This window comes from Megalops cyprinoides, chromosome 14 (assembly GCF_013368585.1).
Source record: "Megalops cyprinoides isolate fMegCyp1 chromosome 14, fMegCyp1.pri, whole genome shotgun sequence".
Classification (NCBI taxonomy): Eukaryota; Metazoa; Chordata; class Actinopteri; order Elopiformes; family Megalopidae; genus Megalops; species Megalops cyprinoides.
In genome coordinates, this window is record NC_050596.1 from 27,116,754 (window position 1) to 27,141,194 (window position 24,441).

Below are 24,441 nucleotides of genomic sequence, written 5' to 3' on the forward strand. Positions count from 1 at the left end.
GGCTGAGTCCCAGGAGCTGCCCTGAGCCGGGAGGAGGTCACGTGACCCTCGAGGGACTTCCTCAGCTTTCCTGGGGGGGGTGGGGGGAGTTGTGCTCATGTCTGTGGGTGTCTGTGTATGCACTCCATAAAAGACCATGTGGAGACAGAACACAAAAAAACACTTGATGTGTTTGCAGTTCTATAGTGGTCCAAGCACGATCCTCAAGTTCACTACTACCAGTCCTTGCACCAGTTAGTTTGAAAAATAAATAGTCAATACTTTACCTGAAGGAAGAACATCTCTTGACAGAGAGTGCACAAACAGACTCCTGTAGTCTAATGAGAGTTTACATACAGAGTGCAGAAGTCAAAACCAATGTCTTCAACTCAACAAATGCCATTTATTTATTTTGTGACACTGTAAAGGTCTTTATCATGGGTGATGCCTGTTTAGCTTTATAAAATCAAACGTGGCTTTGACTTTAAGAGAATTAAGCAAGTCAATCAGCTATATTTATACTCACCTCACTCCATAGCTGTAGCTGATTTATGCTAATTAAGAAAATTGCATTTTTACTTAGATATTATTTTTGCCACATCTCTGTGGGGCAAAATTTCTCCCTTGCTGAGTGAAATCAAGGAGCATTTTTTTTTTTCATCAAGGCATGACCTCTCACTCAATGTCTGCCTATCAGTATTTGTGCAGAAGTACACTTCCCCGCCAATGTCAGAGTTACTCTGCACAACAGGAGTCTGCTTGGCCAATTAGATCCAGCATTCACCTGAAGTGCTTGAAAAACTGCATACCGTGCCTACGCTAACTTAAAACTTAGAGAGGAAGATTATGAATTAACTGTCTGGGGTTGCGGGACATATGAACAGATTTTAGAGAGACTGAAAGGCACAACATAAAATGCCACCAAATAAAACATGGATCCACCACGCCTGGCCTAACAGATGAATTTGACAGGGGTGGAAGAGGTGGGGCAGAAGTTCAGCTGGACCATGAGGTGATCGTGTCGACAGCACGGTGACAAGGTTTTGCACTGGTCCATGAGCTCTTAATCAAAGTGACCGCATGGGCGCTCCATCTGCTCCTGCGATGGCTTGCACAGATTGCTGACCCCTGCGTAAACACATTAATCCGCTGCCTGGGCAGGTGCAATGCTATGCACGGTCTGGACAGGCAACACGAGACGACATGCTGACGGTTCAGATCCACACTGAGGGCGCACTGGGGCAATCACCGTCACAATAAAAAAAAGAGATAATTATCCTATTTTGTCCTCACACCCAGCTACTTTATGCTACAGACAATTTTTGTCTTCTCAAAAGCAAATCTTATTAAATATGTCTAACTATTTAAAATTTTATGTGATCTCTGCTTTGGCGCTGTATAATCACTTCTCTTTGCCAATCCATCTCATTGTTTATTATTACTGCATTGTTTCTCTTTAATGCACTTTCTGACAGCTCTTTAATTGAGTGCTAAATTAAGGAGATTTAATTGACTGATTAAGTACATTTGTGCATAATTACAAACTATAATATTGCCAATTACTGTCTTACTTTTAGAAACAACTGTCAACTAACACTGTTGATATTACAATAATGTTTTAAGGGAAATACTTTTAACAAAGTGGTTGCTACTTTGTGTCAATATGAGATTATTAAAACAGGAAAGAAGACATAACTGTGATGCCTCTCTGTAATTAACAGATTTCGCAACATAGAACTTGGCTGTACATTATCCTGTGCGTGCTTGTGATTGTCTGAGTAAGGTGTTTTTCTGTACCACAGAGCGTAAGTTTTCCATAACATGATTCATGTAACAGAGGGTTCACTGTATTGGGGCTGGGTTTTGGCTGAGTCACAGCTGTCAGTGAAAATGTTAGACACAAATTTTTTATCTGAAGTACAATAAATACGTTTTTCGTACCTGGCACAAAATTATTACAAATTTGCATGGCGTAAACCAATATAGATCATGCAATTTTTAATGTGTAAAGGTTTACAAATACATGCTAAATACAAAGACACGCATTGATGTGGTTTAAGGAATCATCAGATCATATTCACGTTGTGTTCAGTCAGCTTTCTGTACTGAAAGGTCAGATGCGCAGCTAGATATGGCCACAATAAAATAAGGAGACTGGTCTGACATTTGCAACCAATTTAATGGCTGGATCACAGACATTCCGGTATGAGTATGACCTTAATCTCTAGAAATTACTGGGATCCTGGCTACCCGTCTGTCAGACGGCACCTTCACAACTTAATGCAATGTCAAGGAGCACCCAAACGTGGAGAAACACATTCATTCAAAGCAATCTCGCGTATGCAGATTGGCCCGTATAATAACACCGGCGCTGGCAGGCCGGGGCATCTGTCACAAGTGGAGCTGCGGGCCCTAATCGCACATAAGCACCGCTTCCCCCTTAACGCCGTCTCCTCCGCCTCAGTTGCTCCGCGATGAAGGACGCCAGGCGCTCGTAACTCTGCGCCGCGCGCAGGTTCGGGGCTGCCTCGCCGTCGCAGTTAGTGTTGGACTGGGACGCGTTAAGGCGTCACGCGCCGGTGAAGCAACAGATTGCCACGACGCCCTGGAGGCACGTTATGGCAGGGCTGAGGGGTTAAATCAGAGGGAGGCTGCTGGAGGATCGAGGCTACGACACAGGAAAGCTGACAGAGTGTAGCTTTATCAGTTATCAGTTATGGTAATGAGCCACTTGTACTCTTAATGTGTACCATGTGACAATGGATGCCCTTTAATAGAACTCTTTACAGCATTATGCATGGCTGCTTCCTGAAGTTCAGAATTAGGGGTTGACGGAGCATACCCTACACCTATACCTATACAGAGTTAGGGTTTTTTTTGGGTGTAATACAGATGTGCCTACAATGACCCAAAGGTTTTACTCATTACAAGCATTTACTTTTGTAACAAATAACCTCATTTAAACAAACTGAATTTGAGTACAATGACATTGCAAGCAAGTCAGCTTGATACATACCAACAGGATCAAGTTAGACAAGAGTTTAGCAAACATTGGGTAGGTTTGCTTTGGAATAGTGTCATTTAGAGTAACTTGGCTTCATTTTGAGATCTGAAGCTCTAACACCAAATCCATTTTTACAAGTCTTTCTATCAACTTATACAGAATAAGTACTTATCTTATAGAGAACACAACTTAACATTTTTTGGACATTGAAAGTATTTTTGTGTGTGTGTGTGTGTGTGTGTGTGTGCCAATTACATAAGTAGGCTATTTATTTACTCGGTGGAAGCCCTTACCCAGAGCAACATAGATTAGATTTTGCGGACGTTGTATCCATTTCTACAGCCGGATGTTCACTAAAGCAAGATAAATTAAGTGCCTTACTGAACGAAAAAGCACTTCTACTCAAGATGAAACCTTTGAAAATCTCTGAATGAAATCTGAGAGGTATGCTTTCAAATCCAAATTTCTTCAACCAAGCAGGAGCTCCCACTGTACAGAGTGAAATCAATGTTCCACTAGAGAAACACCAAGTAAAATATTTCACATCTCGCCCACATCTCACTGTTCTGTGTTTCATTAAACTACAGTGGTGGGTATTAGAAAAGTGGGAAATTGATAGCAAATGACATTTTGATTTAATTTCAATGTGAAAGAGGACACGCGACCTGAGACTCATTAAAACAATCCATGATTAGGCTACTTTTAATGGCCCTCTTTTTTCTCTCTTTTTTGAATATTATTTTGAGTACGCCTACACCAGTATCCAAAATTGTTCCTTCTTTACGGTTAATTATATCATAAGAAGTATATACTGTAAGATTATACAATGAAGTAGCAGCAAAGCAGAGTGAAATGGCATCCTTTCATAGACCATAGTGTATTAAAATGCACCAACTGGAAAACAGAAATGACAACAGTGGTACCTGGAACAGTTTGCTGCTTGTTTATTTCTACCCCATCTTAACTCAGAATAGATGTCTGAATTAATGGGGTTTTTGACACCACTCACTACCTTTTAAAATATCTCACTGAGTTTGAAATTAATTTCAAGTTCTGGGAAGAACTGGTTAAGCGTTTGATAATCATTCTGAGCGAAGTGTTCCACTTTCCCAGTGTCCACAAGTAGATGGTCTTTACTACTGAGAAATGGTTGCGAAATTCAAACAGACACTTCTCCTCATTTAAATATTTTCAGAGAACAACCTTCTGTATTCTTTGATCAGCATTGTTGTAATTTTCTGGCTTAATGCCAGAGTAGCATTAAAAACTCATATATTACAATGCTCTTTCCATATAGTTACAGAAGCTGCTCAAACATGCCTTCAAGTTACGCCATTGCCAAGACAGCAGGAGGTTCAGGAGTACTTTTAATGCAGTGTTCTAAGTCATCAAGGTGAAGTTTCACATACATTATATAACATGTCAAATGACCAGTCTGTCCTCAAAGACATTCACAAAGTTCAACTGAGGCACATCAGTATTCGTTGCATAGTCTTCAAAAATCGTGAGTCGCTCAGAGATTTGTAAATGCTTCTCAGGAGTCACCGTACGTGAAGACTGTATTTTAATTTGAACCCAGCTGCAGAGCGGTGATGAACTTACTTCTAAGCTGATTTCCAAATCGTCCTACTTAATGTCACGCCTCACCGAGCACAGAGGCCTGAGCTCTGTCCTCGGAGTGAGAATCATTTCTGGCACTCAAAAAGCTGACGAGGCTTTTATTTAAGAACCGCGTTCCTATCGCACATGAAATATAGGGAAGGTATAAATTTGCAAGGCACGCGTGAAATGTATTGTGTTGAATTCTTCCTGGTCGAGGAAGATTCCAGAAGGACAAACACCACCTTGGCATTGGAGTGATTGTAATGTAAAAAAAAAAAGAATTATACTGCAGTAGAGCCACTCATTACAACATGGATTGCTCAATGTTTTGTTAACAGGAAGAAAAGTTCATACAAAAGCAACGGCAACAATGAGGTGAAGCGTTCAAGGAACTTGTCTTGCTCCCACAATGCTGTAGGCTTGATTCCTACCCCTGCTTGAATTTCTGCAGAAAACATTCAGGGCTAAAATGGATGATATGTAAATTGCAAGTCACCCTGGAAACAAATGGACAAGGTAATGCTATACAGGCATACTTACATCTTAAGAGGTGTAACCCAAATTACAAAATCACAAATTATACTTACAAATCACTCAGTTTTAAAACTCAAGCCAGTATGATACAGGTTCCTTTCATCTAAATTTCCATCCCTTGAAAGATTGTTTTTTTTTTTTCTTTGAAGAACATGAAGTACCTGAGACACTTTGGCACAGAGAATTACAAGAATGTCCTTTTATGCTGTTTGCACTGTGCAAGCGTGTTCTGCGTCAATCTGAGGCCTCCTGTCATTTTCGAGGTCTCAGAATAAAATGTTTTGGGAACCACCCACGTGTGACACTGTGAATGGCGCTACCGCCTACAGCGCTTTGCGGGTAACTTTAAGGGTTTTCCATTAACGATCAAACGGAGCTGTTAGGGGAGCGCTGGACCCAGCAAGCCACAGTACATGCTTATGTGTACTGGCAATGCACCTTCTGTTACTGTAAGGCTTTGGAAAACATGTGCTCTCACATTCTGGTTCCTCTGAAAGTGAGGTTGTGAAGTGCAAAGCAGTAACTGCCCTGGCCATTAGTCATTCAACCCTCTGCGGTCCCCGGCAAACCTTGACAACCAGACGCCATCTGCGCATAGCTGAGACATCGCCTGGTGATTAACGCTTTCTTTCATACAGTGTTGTGTTCTTATTTCAGCTAACTTCATTCTTACTATTCCTACTATTCGGAGCTGTGAGAAGACCTCACACCAAAAAAAAAAAAAAAAAAAAAAAATTTAGACACACATCATGACTTAAAATCCTGAATTCTACTTAAGAAAAACCAACAGTTCTTGATACTCTTATATACATTGTTATAATACACTAAATAACTGGAAAATATATAAATATGTTTCCTCAAATAAGAAAATTCCAAGTTGCAGTTGCAGTGATCCCCTCACTTCCAGGTCCAGGGGTCGCGTGGCACTCTGGGGGTTTAGAGGAACAGAAGCAGCAGACACAGAGTGGAGGGTGGAGGGTGGAAGGGTGCAAGCATTGGGGTGGAGAGTGGTAGGGCATAGGGAGAGGGAAGAGTATGGAGGGTGGAGAGGTGGAGGTAGTGAGAAGAGGGTGGAGGATGGAGGGTGGAAGGGCACAGAGAGAGGACGGAGGATGGAGGGTGGAGAGGTGCAGCTAGTGGGAAGAGGGTGGAGGATGGAGGGTGGAAGGGTGCAGGTAGTGGGAAGAGGGTGGAGGATGGAGGGTGGAGAGGTGCAGGTAGTGGGAAGAGGGTGGAGGATGGAGGGTGGAAGTGTGCAGGCAATGGGGTGGAGAGTGGAAGGGTGGAGGGGTACAGGCGGTAAAGAGGGTTTAGGGTTGAGGGTGGAAGGGTACCCGGCGGTGGGCAGCGTACCTGGAGAAGTGCTGCTGCAGGGACACCATCTGCACGGGGCTAAGCTCTGACTCCTCCGTCACCTCCCGCAGACGCTTCTTGCTGTCCAGTCTCAGGCCTCTCTCTTCCTCCAGCTCACGCATCAGCTTCTCCCACTGAGGAGGAAAGGAGCATACCGCATCAAAGGAGGCTTCTCTGCTCCTCACTGCCAAGGTCTCACATTACGAGAGAACATTACACACATTACATTACGGCATTTAGCAGACGCTCTTACCCAGAGCGACTTCCAAATAACTGCAACAAAGGCTAAAGTAGTTCCTATCAGATTTGTTATAAAATATTTTCTAACAAGTACACATTTTTTTTCTGGTTCAAGGAGGCAGAGCACATTCACAAACATTATGGCATAATGAAGAAGTCTAACTGGGGTTCTCTTCATCTGAGTGCAAACCTTCACTCTGTGATGGAAAACCTTTCTGTGGGTGAGCATACTTAATGAATTAATTTTCATCCACCATGGTCACTGCCATGGTGCCACAGTCAGTGCTTACAAAGAAATGTTTTGGTAAACCTTTGTGAGAAAGCAAATACTTCTCAAACATTTTGCATCACTCCATTCTCCACGTTGAAGTAGCCAGTCAAAAATCACCATCACTCCTGTTTGAAAGAGCATTCGCAAAGGCTGACCATTATTTAAATTCTAAACTGAACAGGCAACCTAATAGACAATGCTTGTTAATTTCTCCACAAACCACACAGTGATTCTCTCCCATATAAAACTGATTGAGCAGATTTTTGAGAGATTTTTGAGACTTTTGAGAGACTGCCAACAAAGGCACTGAAAGGTGAGTTGGGTGAAATAGTGGTGTACTGTGGTGTGTGCAACTGCACACGTCTCTGGGAACAATGACATACAGAGACGATACATCTAGTGCATCCAGTAACTCTTGGTCCAATCATATGTCTGGACTCAGCCACTAACGACCCTCTCTGCCAGCATTGCCCGGCCCTGGAGCCTGAGGGCACACAACGCAGGCTGACGCTCCCTGTGGCTGAGCTCTCAATTAGATCCGATTGAGCTGCTGACCGAATACCGATCTGGATTTGGCATCACTTCACAAATATCGACTGTTAGTGCTTTGTAACAGATATGGGTTATTGGAAATGTGTTTGACCTTGTTTCCAACAGAAGGAACCAAGTAAAAGGCACTTCTGCAAATTATTTACATTCATTTCAGCTCCTTTAATAATAACCCAGAAAGGCATGCAGGTTTATTAAGAGTAACTGATTGGTGAATATACAAGTTACAACGACATTTGATAAAGCACAGCAATTAACGGAACAACAGCTGCCTCACATTTGTTCAATATTGACAAAATTTGTTCAATAAATAACCTCATATTGTTATAAGCAGAAGCACAGCTGCACCAGCATTCATCTGAAAAGAATTTGTACCTGATTAAATATACACATGTCAAAAAAGATCAGCATTCACTTAACAGTTCAATCAAATTTAATTAGCGGCAAGCTCGGCACGAACGAAAACCAGAATGCGCTATTTGTCCGTAAGACCAGGACCGAGAGACACTGTGCTAGACCACTGTGCAGCCCTCAAGTGCACACATTCAATGCAGGAAAGTATGTGATTGTGTTCCCTGCTTGAAAGCAGCTATTTTTCACACTAAAATCCTCCCAGGGCACCACAGGGGTCCAGGCGCCAATTGGAGGCTAGGTGCATCTCCGCTGATGTTGTCTTTACAAAGTGCTCTGCAGTCACCTCTGGAGCCATTAGAGGGCGCCACACTGGAGAGATGACAGAACCCTGGTCAATCTATCCATCCCTACATACCGTGGCAGACTGAACTATGGCTATGGTCTCCTGGTCACTGTTGACCAGTGTTGAGCCCAGACCACAGGGCTCATCTTGTGCTTGGGATGAGCACGTTTATCACTTGGGAGCCCTTTGTCTTGTCATCTTAATACAGTAGAAACACAGACACAGGGAACTGACATACATTGATGGTTTCTGATAATAGCATATCACTACATGATCATGTGACAACTATCATAGCATTACACTAACATTAATCGAGGGAGCCCCCGTTGGTATTGTACTGGAATCATATAATGTTACCAGGTATATTGTGTTATATTTGTGTTATATTTTATATATGTTGGGCCAAGTGTGCATTAGTGTACTTGTGTGTCTGACACCGGTTCTTGTTCCTGCGCTTGACATCTGAAATCGCTCTTGAAAAGAGCATCTAGCGGATGTCACCAGTGTAAATGTAATGTTATGTGCACTCATCTTGTACATCAGATAAGGGCACCTCCTTGAAGTCAGCAATATAAATGTATTTTTAAACATACTTATCATGTACATCACTCTGGATAAGAGCATCTGCTAAGAGACAAAATGGAAAATGTAAGTGTAAAGTACTTGCTAATGAAAGTGATAATATTGATGCTGCATATGACTACTTGTTTAATTCTGCTACTAAGATTAATTGTTTTTTGTGTTTTAAACATTTGACAGTTCTGCTCTCTTGGTCACTCTTTTCCATTGCATGGACCACACCAGTGATATTGTTAAGTCTGATCATTTGGGGCTATAGCCCTGAATATTTTAAGCCTGGCTCCAAATATTTTCGCCCTGAAAAAGGAGGTGTTTAAAGTAAAACAACAGACAGACTGTGTAACAGAGCAGAACTTGACTTGCAGCGTCTGAAGGTGTGATAATATTTATTGATTATAAAGGTATATAACCTCCCCAACCTACCGATGCCAATCTCCCTTCAAAAAAACAAAGACAAGCCCCAGGCAAACTTGACTTAGCCCAGGATCTTTTCAATAGCTAGAAACGTCCCTGGACCGCACCTTTCAGAGTTGATGGAGAATAGTGCTTATTAATGCTCAGATGAATACCAACCTGAGCTTAAATCAACTACGGATAAGCCACACTGTGATATGAATGAATCCAGGCCTTTGCATTGAGAAAACATTTGAAATTGTTGTAACTTTTTCATAAAAATAAAAATTCAAAAATACATAATGACACAGTGTGATATCCTAGAGATAGCCGGATCTTCGCTGCAAAGACGAACTTCAGTCCTGTATAAGCCTCTGGTATTTTGCACAGGAGTTGGCAGATGTGATCTTGACACATCTTATGAAATCGGTTTGATTATACTAAGAATTTCTGAGTCACCTTGACATTTTTTTTTCCCACAGAAAACTTTCATTTTAATGTCCAATTAGACAGACACAACAAGTAATTGCGCGGTAACCTACAGATATTTTCTTCCATGCCGATCCCTGGATGCCCTTTAAAGATAATGGTAAGTCATTTTCACAGTTCAAGAGTTCAATAGCACACAGTGAAAAGAGCCTGTGCACTAAGAACACATCTTACAGACGTGTGTTTTCACAGAGGGAACATACAGCCTCACGCTGCACACGCACGCTCAGGGTCTCTTTTTCATTGGCTGATTTCTTTGTGCTTTTCCACTAAAAAGTTCTTCACCCTCATGCATGAGGTGCTGAAACATTAGAGCCATTGTACTTGAATGTTGGTAAATTATGTCCCCTACGTTTGCTAAAACACTCCACTAATCAAAGTTTCTAATCAAGATAAATTGGCTACGTTTACTTTAATCTTGGTTATTTGTGACAAAAGCTTTGACTGAACTTTGGACGTGGTGAGCTTTTTTTCTGTTTTGAAAGTAGGGTCTGGCCAAACCTTTAGCTTATTGTTTTTTAATAAAAGGAGAGATGTGTGACACATACATGAACATTTCTCCCCAAAGACTAGATGTGCAAAAAGGCTGTGCGATAACTTAAGAGGCAAAGCAAGTAATTACTTACATGGTAAAGAAAAATAATCTTTCAGCAATTGCCTGGTTCTAATTACCACATGAAAACTAGAGTGGAGAGATAAGAGATTATTTTATTGCTATTTAATTACAAAATGGGATTTTCCCAAAGGCCACATATACAGTTTGTCCATGCATTTGTTCTATAGCCATGAGACGTGAATAATTTCAGACATGAAACTGATTTCCAGAGTATGAAAAACATGGAGATTATACAAGATTACAATATGGTATAGCCTTACCAAGGAGCATTACTAATCATGTCCACATAAAATGACTGATGCTAATCAATCATTGATCAAAGACAGACTCTAATGCTTTAAATTTAAGTCAATGGCAGTGAATTAATGCCCCTGAACAATCAACATGCACAAAGATAATTATACTTACAGTATTTGTGTACATCTTGTTTATATCTATGTGTACATATGTAGCATGTTTGGAGTCTGAACCTGTTGGGGAGGGGTTGTACAGATGTTTGAACTCCAGGTGGAAATTTGTTGCCATCTTAATCTCAGTTTTTTCAATTTATGGTTTATTGGTGGGCTATAGAATGCCTGTGGTAATAATAATAAAATTATAAAAGTATAAAAAGGCACAGCATATAGTCACAATTTGGAACCACTTTTGTCCTGAAGTTACCTCTTTTTTCTTTCCATTGTGATCATTACTTTGTGGTCTTCAAGAAGGTTGAATATAACCCCAGTGCATTTTTGTGCATAACTTTAAGTTTGTAATAGCCAGGTTGTCCCATTGTTTTCTACTTCACACAACAGGCTTCCCCTTTTTTGTTTTCATTAATTTAAGTGACCACTAAGCTCTTTATGTTAAAAAAAAAAAAAAAACTAACAATTGTTTAAATTTGATTACAGTGAGAGTGCTTTCAGAAGTTAATTCACCACCATCTGTTATGGACCCATCCCACCATGCTGCTGCATCAGCACTTTCAGAACTATCAGCATCTGTACAGCGGTTAACGGGAAACTGCAAAATGAAATTCAATGCTATGCCGCTATGAGTCTTTGATCTGAACGCTGAGTAGCAAAATTGAACAAATATGACTTTTTTTTTAAATACTTACAAAATATTTTCCCTAATTGCCATGGCCACAAAACTTCACAAAAAAAAACAATAAATGAAATAAAAATAACAATTGCTTAAATTTCTTGCTTGTTAGTGCAAAAATGGAAGACTGAATAACCCCTTGGTTAGAATTCCGCACTTTAATTGCGTTTGAAAAGCCCAAAAGAAAGCAGTGCAAATGCAAAAGGATCAAATCACATTTTCTTAAGCAGACAAGCGAGACCTGGGCAGGCTGTGGGAGAACTGGACTACAGAAGCTATATTTGATAAGCATCACTGCTAGAGTTTCACAGGCCCAAAGCAAATAAACAGGCATATACTGATGCCAAAAGGATGAGGATATTAGGGCTGGTATAAAATATCTGCTCATCTGAAAACAAGTGGAGGATAAATCAAGTTTTCTCCATTAACGCAGCTTGCAGGAACTGTACAATGCAGGTTGTCTTCAGAAATCGTTTGTCACAGTACATTACATTTATACACTTAGAAGATAGCCTTATTAAAAATTGATTTCTTTCTTGATCCTCAAATGGAACATTGGTAGACAAACAGCCTAAATACACAGACATGCATCAAAACAGCACTTGGACTTGGATACTGATGCTTGACAGTACCTCATATGTGGCTAACATGTATAAATGAACTATGCCATGAAAGGGAAGACTTACATAGCAGACATCTCAAGCATCATATCTTTATACAGATGGCTCGTTATTGAAGAAATTCAAATGGAGTAGTCCTTGCTCAGTCCAGCTGAGATCTGAACTTGTAACTTTCAGTCTAAAACTCAACCCCCCCCCCCCACCAACTACTTTCCCACAGTGCTACTCCCTACTGATACCAAAAAGCATCCATACTGAAGGAATGTAAAGAAGATCTTGTGATATTATCTCTTGTCACAGTAGATGAGAAATGTTATAACGTTCAGCAAAGAAATTTGCATAGAAGCCCCAGATTAGATACAATGTAATTACCTATGTATTATTTTGCCATACCTATGTATTATTTGCTTGCTTATAGGGAGCCACTTACAGCATTTGCAGGGCTTGGCTGAGACATGCTGGAAAGTTGTGTTCATGCAAGACCACAGAGAAGGTCAAGACAACATTTTTACATTTTGACATTTGGATTTTAAAAGATGTTTAAACAAAATCAGGGAAATGCATTAGTAGAACAATTGGTAGTGACTTGCGAGTTGGCAGCATCCAAATTATGCATATTCACACAAAAAAAAGACCTGCGCTTTTTGATAAGTGGGTGAGTCTAAATATTCATTTGACACCAGCATAAGAACACAAAGTACTCCCAGCTGAAAGTCATAACTCCCCCAGCCAGTCTGTCTCTTTTTACCAGTCTCGCCCAATTCAACTCCGCTCGGATAGACCGCAGTCCTTGGGCAGTTTTCCTGAGACATGCAAGGCGTACGTGGGCTACAGTGCTGAAAGAGATAGGCCCTACAGCCTCTTTCCACCATATTCGAATGTTAATTAGAAAGAGAAGTTTGTTCTGCGATGATAATGGTGCTCCCCTGCATAACAATCACATTTCATGGCGCTTTAAATTGATATGAATGTGCATTGTTTTTACTGCTATCTGACCCACGCAATCCCTGCACTCCTCTCTGGGTTTCACCAAACAAGAAAGGAAAAGGCCACCCGCTATTTGTCAACTTGCAATGATTTCATTTGCAATGACTTCATTTACATGGATGAATTCAGAGGAATGATTCTAAAACTTACTGACAAATGAGAGATTACCCAAACAGCTGCCTTAAATTTTTCATTAAGGTTATAAAAGACAAATATCACTCACTCTCAATAACTGATGAACAATAAATATTCGATTACCAGTAGGTACTGTGAGGCGAACCTTCCCTGTTGCAAGATGCCTGATTCTGTACAATTTTCACCTATACAGATTACAGTTAATTTATGTGTGTTCAGCAATCACACATACATACATTTAAATGGAAAACTCTATCATCCAGCATTTTGTAATGTTTTTTATCCTGTTTATGTAACCCTATTGTAGAATCACCAGTCGAAAACTATGCTCATCTCACAGTAACAGGGGTACCAAGGTAAGACGAATGGAGTGGGACCCTCATTGGCGGACAGGAGCTACTCTGCTGATGTCACCTGGGCAACTCGCAGGAACGTGATGAATGGCCACCCCTGCCCATACCCACCCCCATCCCCAGCAGGACGAATTATATTTGTTCTGTCACTCTGGGGTCCCAGGCCTTGTCAGTTGCTGAACTTGTTGGGATCAAAACCCTCCACAGAGCTCAGCTTTAGCTCAAGGTGAATGCCTTAATCACTGAAATACTAAAGAGCCCTATATCCAATAACTACAAACTCTAATTCCCAAAGGCACAAACAAACAGAAATGTCATCTCCATTAAAGCTATGTATATTCACAACTGCAATCAGGCATAGTCAAGCACTTCCAATACTTTACGTCAAGGTCTTGAAGAGAGAGCAACTGTATTGTAGACATGTTCAACCATGTCAGTGGTACTGTGATATCCCTCACTTCCACTGGACTTCAGGTGAATGTGAAAAAATCACTGGACTTCAGGTAAATATGCACATGTTTCAGATGCAAACAATCAAGGCACACAGAAGCATCAAAATTTTTCCCAGTCACCACTTCAAGGAGTACCCAACAAAACCTCACAATGGTGGAGTCATCCTGTCATCTGTGATTTTTTTGACCATGCCTTTAAAGATGATAGCCCTCTGGGGTTTGATTGCTCTGTGTTGCTAATCATAAGCTTAATATGCAATTTGTAATAAGTGTGACAAAACTTTGAGTTTTTTCAGCTGTTAAAGAACCTTTTTTTAAGTGAAAGTGTAAATGTGTTAATTGAATGAAGTGTGGAAAAAGTTGACTCAAGCAGAAAAAGGGGAAATTTCATTTCAAATTTCTTGCTCTCTCAAACATAAAAACAATTACTTTGATCATCATGAATAATTATATCATAACATCATCATTACATGGGCATTGGTTTTACTGTCAAAACATATTTATACCTTATGACAAAATGTCTCGGCAATCAAGTTTTCCTTTTTCTGATGTGCTGTCCGGAGTGCAGGAAACATATATACAGAGAAAGTACTCAACTGCATTGAGGGAAGTTGGGTTTACAATAGAAGCTTTTACAAACAAGTCAATCACTGCCACCTAGTGGTAATGTTGAAGTGTTTCATGGGGAATCCTACCCCAAAGAGCCATTTCTGGCATTTAAGTCATTGATTTGACATTCCCATACATTTCTGCAAAACATCCAAGCTATAAATTTCTCCAGCACGCATATGCCCTAAAAGATTAAATACAGAGAATGAAGATAGCCTCTTTGTGGAATGTGTACAGACTGAAGAATTTGTGAAATTGTTGGCATGTTTGTCTAGTTATGTCAAGTTTGCAGGTCTAAAGGTTCAAATGGTTGTAATAAGTACCCTGCACCATCACAGTCTATGTAGACTTCTACATTTTACATAGATAATTTATTTTTAAATCTCAGTATAATTAGATTGTCAGTGTGGTTGACATCATAATGTCTGAAGGAATACGGTAAAATAAATCACAAACAAGGCTGGTGGATTTGGCTGGTACAAAAATAAGCACACAGTTGACCCTCTAGGGGTAACCGAGTTTGACACCTTTATATAGGTGTCTACATAAATAAATAATCACAGAAAGCAGTACAGCCAAAGAATCTTCCTTCATTTATGCACATTCAAACCAGTGTTTCCTGGTTACCATGGTTGTCTCCTGGTTACCATGGTTTTTACCTCATTGTGTGGTCCAAACAACTTACCACTGAACAGCAGTATCACTCATGTGAAGCAGACAGCCTGACCGCAGAAAGCCCTTCTTTATTTAAACGACCCCCACTCTTGAAGAGGGTATAAATCTCAGGATGTCAAGACTGGTTTATACTGCACGGTCTCCCAACTCAGACAACGGCCATTTTGTTGTATTTCTTAGTATTTATTTCAGAGTTCATAAATGTTCTTCTTTTCCCATGGGTAAATGACAAATTTACTAATGACAACACATGTACAGTACATACCATAATTTCAACATGAAACAAATGGGCAACTATCATACAGTATCCCTAAAACTCTTCACCTTATTCATGTTAATTAAATTTCTGTATCAATTTTGCAACAGTACCTTTAAAGGAAATTCTGCATAGGGACTACAGTAGAAAGGCTTGTATTCACTTTCCAAATGTTTAAATTCCTCAGTTTTAGCCATTGTTTGTGACTTCATATATAACAGTAGGCCCCCTTTCAATTATATGTATGTTCTGCCTCAAATCCAGTAGGCCCCCTTTCAATTATATGTATGTTCTGCCTCAAACCCTTTAAAAAATAATCTAATACCACTGTGACACATTCATTTGATGCAGTAAATCCGGCCAGTGTTCTGAGTAAGACTTGCAGCCATGAGCAATCTCATTAATCCTTGAATGTAATGGTATTCTGCATTATTGTATTACTTACTGGAACAGTTTTGATTTTCCCTGACAAAGACTTTGCCAGTGACATAGTTCGACCATTTTTGCCAGCTTTTCTGATAATAGCAGTAGCGGTTACCCTATTTTCCTTAATCCTCTTCAGCATAAATCTGCCCCTGCTACAAAACCGAATAATAATGTGAGTCCACACATCCAGAGCAGCCAAAAGCTTACGTGACATAACGTTTTTAGCATCAAAAAAGTGTGAAAAGTGTAAGCCCGTTACACTTTTGTCCAATTTTAATTTCAGCAAATCACTACGGACAATCTATGTCAAAACATTCTCATGTTGTCTGAAACGTGACTGTAATGTATTGTCGTATAAACTGAAATATGTAATACCTCAAATGTTTACTTTTCTTAATTGTTTCACATTGATACATTACATTGTGCACACCAATGGCTGATGGCTTTTATGATTCCACATGTGTGTTCCTCATAGTCTCCTGTAGATGGCCACCTCATCCTATGGAAGTGAAAACAAGACACAGGCAACCCCCATCATTGGTACTGCTGGTCCTGGGTCGCAGTGCGGTCCAGGATTATGCCAAAACCATCACTTGCTCAAATCCAAATGGGGAAAAAAAACACGTGTTTATTTACACTTGTAATTCACTTCAGATTATTACTCCTTAGACGCCATTTCTTTAAGAATGAATGCTTTAAATTACACAGCGGTTAATAATGAGGGGTTACTGAATTTAATGTGCTGATACCTGTATATGGATGGAAAGGGTACTGACAGGAAGTGAGTTTAATCACTGTGTTGTGGAGAACAAAATCGTCTGATTGGTTCATGCAATTCAATGATTGGCATACAATAGTTCCACCATTATGGGGTTCATGAAGCTTCACAGTATGGATACACTTACGTTCTATTGCACTGGAAGTCACTCTGGATAAGAGCGTCTGCTAAATGCATGTAATGTAATGAAATGTAACATAATGTAACGTAATGTAATGTAACTGTGTGCCCTTTCAGTACTGTAAAATAAAAAGGTCCCATATTGTGCAAAGACAGTAACAGAATTTTTGAGTTGTGTGTTTGTTTTTAAACACACACATAAAGAATAACCTAATGTTTGAAGGAGATAAATTACTCCCATAATGGAGTCCCCTCTGTACAAGCCTTAGGTAATTATGACTGGCCGAGGAGTGGACTTTGGATTAATTAGTGACTGTGATCCCTAGGGACCTTTCCTGTTTATACTGCCGTGCACTGGTGCCAAAGGAGTGCAGATGTGAAACGGAGCCAAGTCAAGGTCTCAATAAACTCTTCATTACATGCTAAATCCCAACAGGAGACCTCGCTAAATCAAAGTCAACGGCACACACCCCTAACCCCAAGTGATGCTCAGAATGACACAACACAGGGTCCGTTCATCAACAAACCACAGTCCTGACACAACCAATTCCAGCAGATTCTGTGTAACACATCAAGCAGATTTTTAATCTGGGTATAAGCAGAGCCAACTATTAATTACATGCACAGTGCTAACAGTATGGGACTCTTCATCTGCATTGAGGCAATAAGCTCTGGTTTTCCGAATAATGTGAAGCAAAAAGAGCTGCCCTCCTGTTTTAAGATGCCATGCAGCCAGAAGCTACGTGAATGGAATATGATGATAGTTTGTGAGGGGGACTTCTTCACTACCTCACCGCTGTCTACTACCTCACACTGGTACTCCTCACAAAAACAATTCTGTTGAACATATTACACAGTTAACATATACACAGTTAAGGACAAGTTCAGTGTAACTGTGTTTGTAGTGATGTTAGAATCACTTTAACCAAACCAAAACCTTATCCAAAAAAATACATTTAACTGCCCCTCAAAGGGTGCAATAACTACACATTTTGCCAAAATTAATCATTTTGTCATGTCCAAGAAGTATCTGCTCTATCTTGTCTTCAGACTCCCTGCCCTTGCTGCAAGAAAAAAATGGTCAAGTAATTTTCAGTAATGTCATAGTTACTGCACCTTTGCTTTTAATACACTACCTTTTGAAAATTATGTTATTTACTGCATCTTCTTTGTTAGGAACATAAAATCAACATGACATGTGCTACAGATTTTTAAAAATTTGTCATAATGTGTTTATATTCATTTAAATATAAAATATATGTATTTGTGTTCATTTAACACTTATTTACACTATGTTTCAAGCACACAGGAAAAAAAAAACACAGTCCTGCCAGAGAATTCCAAGGCACATCTGCAAACCCTGCTTCAGATGAGAGCTAATTTCACAGCCCCTGGCCCAAAGACTCTTTTGGTCGACCTCCACCAAACTGCGGTTCCCAGCAGAGATAGCGCTCTCTTGATGGAGAGACTGGGGCTATGTGCAAGTTCCCAAAGCCAAACAGTGAAAACGCAAACACAATCAGAGCCCTTCCAGGGAGTGGGCTTTTCAGATTTTAATGGATCACCTGGGTGTTGTTAAGGAAAAAACGCTGTTTCTCGGGCCTGTTTCTAAAAATAACAACACAGGGGGGCTTGTGCGCAGCCAGGGCCTAAAGGAATGCTCAACCAATCACATTCAACTGAATCAGATCCAAATACACTGAATATTCAGGGATATTCAACTCTAGTCCTTGAGGACTCCAATCTAACATGATTTCTAACCCTCACAAACCATTTTTACTGCCCGCTTTATGTACCTCCCAACAGCCCTAGCTCCCATTAGTGAGCAACAGCTCCCCCTACAGGCTAAAGTAAAAAGTTACATACAAAAAGGTAAATACATTAGGTATTCTTGTTTGGCTCAAAGGAAATGGCAGCAGGTACACCTCTCCAAGCACAGTTTCATGCTTTCTACCAGATTTGAGTCTTCACAGTGGAAAAGATCCTTTTCTGAAGAAGGGAGGGAACCTAGACTGGTTGAGTCAAAATTATGATTAACTGAATCAGATGGTTAATAGTGCTTGGCAGCCCTGAGCCAGGTCTGAGATGCACTGGAGACATTACAGATCTCCAGGACCAAGACTGAGTAGCCGTGGAAACACTGAGGTCCTCCAGAATCAGGACTGAGAATTTCTGTTCTGATCTGTTGCTCTATTATTATCGGTGTTCATTAAAATAAGAATAAGAATAAGAACAAGAATAACTGAAAACATTACGGAAAGGAATAGCCCTGACTTTGAGGTGCAAAACTGTCAGACTGTCATAAAAAAACCGTAAACAGGGTGCAGAACAAAGGCATTTCTGGCACAGACTTTGGGATTACTGCCCACCCACTCATCATAATTACAGCCCGCAGGAGCTTTAGGTTTTAGTTTGAACATAAAAGATGCTTCAGTGTAAACATTAATTTCAATCAATGTAATTTCTAAGGTGAGCCCTCACTTGTATTTAACAGTGCCTACACCTGAAATGCACTGCTTTAAGGAGCTAAAATCATGTTTTTCTTATTGTTAGTTTAATGTTTACATGTAATGTGTCTTTTAGCATCTTATGTCAACTGTAATTTAATATAATATGACCAAATTCCATCAATTCCATATAAAACTGGTTCACTGTCTGTGTGAATGTGTCTGAGAGCCAGCCACTGGCTAACGAGCCCCACCTGCTTGATTGATGGCGTGTCACTACAGGTGTGTGGCTACAAAGCTGAGCAGTTTGTTTAGCTGTGCTGCTGCTAGCACTTGTGTTTCGTGTTGCCAGTTTTACAAAAAATTGACTTTTATACTTTTGCACCTTCCTGTTGCTAATGTTTTGTGCATTACCCTAGATCAGCACATGAGCTCTGGGCAGATTTTTAACATTCTGAGCAAGCAGCCCACACAAAGGATTGGATTGATATATTTCTATCTGGAGTAATTCAGCTGTGGGTTTTAACCAGAGAAATGCAAGCTGGGACATGGCCCATGTTTTCAAATCCCATTCCTTCCTTCAGTTCCACTTAAATATGGCTGACGCAAGCAGACAGAAATGAAATGGAGGCTTGAGACTGGTGGTAATGATTACAGGGGGGCTACTGGACAAGCTGGAGGATGAACACTTCAAAGTGCACACCATCAAGTCTGGTGTCAGGCTCTGGAGGGAGGGGGCCAAAAGCTTCCGTGACTGGTCTGCTCCAGCGGTACTGTCACAATTACCAGCCAGAAGCACCATCCATTTTTTTGTGGTTGCACCTGGATACTTTAATATCAGTCATTCTCTCAGTCATTGAGCTCCCTCAGTGGTGAATAATAGTAATGATTCTGTACCTCTTGAGGGCGAAATCACCAAGTGAAGTAGTCACAGCTGCTGAACAGTTCAGTTCAGTTCCTGTAGTACCACAGCCTACTACTGTCAAAGAGTCACTGCTGTCCACGCTGAGGATCCAGCAGAAATAATCCCAATTCTAAATGGAGCCCCTCCACCTCTCCAGCTCTCCTCCTGTCTGGCACTGATAGCTCATCCTTCAAGGCAAGATTTATCATGGAACTGACAGGATCAAATCTGAGTGGCACCACCCATAGGGGAATATTAAAGTTGGCAGAAAGATCCATTGCAATGTGGAGCATATGATGGATGTCCTTAGCGCACTGTGTCAATGATTAGTGATCATGAAGGGGAAGAGTGGACAGTTAGGTGATGGTTAGGTTTGGGGGAAAAGACCTGGAATAAGGAATCATGGGAAGGATTCTATTGCCAGACTGAATTGGCTGAATCTCCTATCCGTGGCCATATACACTGTAAGCATATACACATATTACATATACACATTATGTATATGTATTATATGTGTAAAGTCACAATTGAGAGGCTTTGGAAGAATGAGAATGACAAATGGAATAGAGCTGCACATTTATGTCCCTTTGTGTTTTATTTTGTAAGTCAACTCCCAAAGAATAATTCCATTGTGCTCTATGGCACGGTGACAATACATCCCTCAAGGTCTGGCCTGCTGTTATACCATTCAGTAAAGCACTTGCATTGAATAGTTTTAGTAAATACCCTGCTGGATAAGTGGATAATATGTCAAATCTGAGCAATGGAGTTTAAGTTGGGCATCCATCTAGTGCATAAATAACAATCACCAAATGGAAACAAGCATTTGTTACATTATGAAATTAGGGTGTATTTCATACAAATTTAAAATGAAAAATGGATTCAGTGCTTTGCATTTCACATCTGCTTAATGTTTCTTTTACATCAAATCTCTGAAGGTGTGAAGGAGAGAGGGAGACACATATTTGCTCATTGAAGCCAGAAAGGTTCTCGTAGGTACAAAGGACCTCCAATGAATATACACTTCAAGTAAGCCAGTGAATGAATCATGAAAGACACTTTACTGCTATCTTTCAAGTTAAGGAGCAGCTGTGCCATTCTCAAAAACACATGCAAAATATGCTTTAAGTTGTATAAGAACATTTTCCTTGTAATCTCAAAACATTTTAAAGAAAAATCTAAAAAATCTCATCTAAAAATGACCCTGGAGGGTCAGTCACAGTCAGCTGTTCTCAGCTCTGAAATCCCCCCATTCACATGTATTTCTTTGTTTTTTGTGACTTCTCACCCTGCTTACATAATGATACTTTGTGTGAGCTTAAGAGATCTGGTTCTTAAACTTTCGACCCTCCAATCCGCCCTCCAAACTGACACGCACCACAACAAGGGAACTGCTTACACAGAAATAACACGCACGCAATGAAGACACAAAACAAACAGCGTCCACTTTATAATCACAAAACCATGCCGCGTGAAAGGTACGGCTCAGCCTTATTTCCTGCGTGCAACAGTTTAAATACTGCAGCAGAGATAGAGTCAGGGTTACGTTTTTGGTTTGCTGCGGTGTGTGTGTAGCAGGGAAGCAGTGAACAGTTACCATTGTTCCTTCGCCTTTGGTCCGTGAGACTTCTCTCTGCAGGCGAGCGGCGGCCAGCTTCTCCCTGAACAAAAGAGAGAGGCAGAGAACAACGGAGAGTGAATGGCTGGTCATTTTTCATCAGGGGTGAAGACTGGATTTCTGTCCTCATGTGCCAGGCTGTGCTCCCATTACCGCATCTCTCCCCAAAAAACATGCACTGCCAAATCGCGGCACTCATTTCGTGACAGAGAGTCTCTTCTCCGTTACCTTGGACAAAGGGAAATCTATTGGGCTACAGCTGAGCTGTATTGTCAGCAAGCCCACGATACACCATTACAGCACAATTTGCCATCTCTCTCTCTCTCTCTCTCTCTCTCACACACACACACACACACACACACACACACACACACACACACATACACACACACAAATATACACATATGCTCGCACGCACATGCACACACATGCACACACACACACGTCTCAGTTTATGAAATATAAAACAAACTCTCAATATTGTCTCTTAATATTCTGTTCTGCTCTTTCCAAGTTCATAGAGACAACAACCTGTAGGCCATGCATACCTTTCATAGCTCAACGTCTGGAAGTAACAGACCAAAATACATTGCGGTTTAACTCACCCCCAAGTGTTTCTCAGAAAAATCTATTAGATTAAATTACAGTTCAACATTTCAAGTCAGGCTGACATAAGTGATGCTTTGCATAACATATTGTTCCCCGCTTGTTTTGCAATAAGAGCATTCCTTCAATAAATCAGTATCCTCTGAACATTTTCCAAAGATCTGTATGGTAATAATTTGCAAACGTCAAGGGGAAATATGCATTACCAGTGTAACAATGTTGAATGAATCAGGCTTATCTGTAAAACAAACAACTTTCGGTCAAAACTGATCTTAAATTTTCAAATCAAGGCATGAGGTCAAGAATGTCAGATGTGAAATGAGCTAAGCTGTAGTAAGAGAAAGTAAATAACTAATCCATTTTGTGTATATATTCTGAGTGCAGATATTGTTCACACAATACATCAAAGTACAGTAAACCAACAAGAATGCAATTAGGCAGAACAGAACCCTGCGAAGTAAATGAAAAATGATGAAACAGAATGTGAGTTCAGCTGCTGGCTGAAAAAAAGCAGTGTCTGCATGCAGGAGCTGTAAATACAAAGGCCCCGTTATCTCGCACCTGAAATTCCCAGCAAACTTTCACGCCCCAGTTGCACTGCCCGCTCCAACAACCCTGCTTCCGCTACTTTGGTGTTCTGACTGTTCAGGAGCTGTCTGGAGAGGGAGTTTTTGATTGAACAGAGGAACAGTGAATCCTTCCTCCTACAGTTTCTGCTCCTTCAAATTTGTGATGGAGCCTGACCACCCTCCTGTCTTGCAAAGTGTATTTTCTCCAAACCCAGCCATCAGAGGTTAAGTTTCAGCGTGCCCACAGACAGACTCAAGCCAGCAAATAATGGGTTGCCAAAATTGCCAAGAAGGACAACTCTGACACTCTGTGTACAATATAATCATTGTAATTGGTTAAAAGTAATTGGAGTGAGTGACTGAGTCAGTGAGAGAGTGAGTCAGTCAGTCAGTCACAAAGTGAGGGACACTGTTTCTAGGGCAGATTCTTACAGTCACTGCCAAAATAATAATAAAGAATTTAAAATGCTTGAAAAAATTACAAGCACTGCCTTGGGACTCGCCGTTTACATGTCCAATTTGACACCCAGTGCAATACTAGAACCTGATGTCCATCCCTCTGCACTCTTATCTGGACACACCATCTGAGAACTTGGGACCAAGGTGGAACTCAAGCAAAATGTTGACCCAAATCTCAAACTTTATTGAGGAATACAGGCTTAAGCACAGACAGCCATCTGTCTCTGACCATACAAGCTAAGCCAAAAAGGTGGCTTGATCAAGGTGGTGTCAGTATGGGCAGGTTTGCTCTCAGCTTGTGGTCTTAGAACTGCAGAGGGAGTCCTTGCTAATTACTCTATTCCCAGATGGGACACCAATGACCAACAATAGCAGGAGCGTTTCTCCCTGAGGCCTCTCTACAGATCAATACCACCGTGGAAATGAACAGCACAATTCTATTCCTGCACATTAAACGTTATGAAAAAGGTTCACTGGTTGCATTCCAGCCACCGATACTCTCCACTCCATATCTGCTTCCCCTTCCAATTTTCTCTTCCTCTCCTCCAGACTCATTTCCTCAACGAGGAGGAGCCCCAGCGGGTAAATTCTATTAGGCGAATCAAAACGATCAACAAAACGGATACTGGCACCTCGACGGGCTCCAGCTGTCCCCGGTGGATCGGGCCGGGCCTGGCAGAGGCTGGGGCGGCACCGCGTGCCAGCGGCACAGCGCCACGATGTCACGCTTCATCAGAGCGCGCTCCGGCCACCTGATGCCTCCCGGACTCATCCCTTTCGTCACGCCCCGTGCACATGCACAGTCGCCACTTCAGTCAGCCCCGCGTGTCGCAGAGGTCGGCTCAAGCATCTGGCCAGCCCACAACCCCCCCCCCTTCCCTGAGTGCAAACTGTGGGATATTCCGCTCTGAACCTGACCGTGTAACTGTACTGAGCCTTTTATGGCGTCAGTAATTGGTCCTATTTTTTATATTGCACATTAATACCCCCACACAGGCTGTGTACTAAGGCCACTGTTCCAAGTATATCACTGTTATC

The 24,441-nt window shown here is 41.0% G+C and overlaps 1 protein-coding gene across 1 annotated transcript in view; it reads right to left on the reverse strand.

Annotated features, from left to right (window-relative positions):
- Positions 1-24,441, reverse strand: part of LOC118788736 (nck-associated protein 5-like) — a 103,564-nt gene that overhangs the window by 67,649 nt on the left and 11,474 nt on the right. The window contains exons 2-3 of the mRNA XM_036544771.1: positions 21,749-21,812; positions 6,473-6,606 (exon numbers count right to left, since the gene is read on the reverse strand). Of these exons, the coding sequence (XP_036400664.1) occupies positions 6,473-6,606; positions 21,749-21,751 (137 nt within the window). The 5' untranslated portion in view covers positions 21,752-21,812. The remainder of the gene's footprint in view (positions 1-6,472; positions 6,607-21,748; positions 21,813-24,441) is intronic.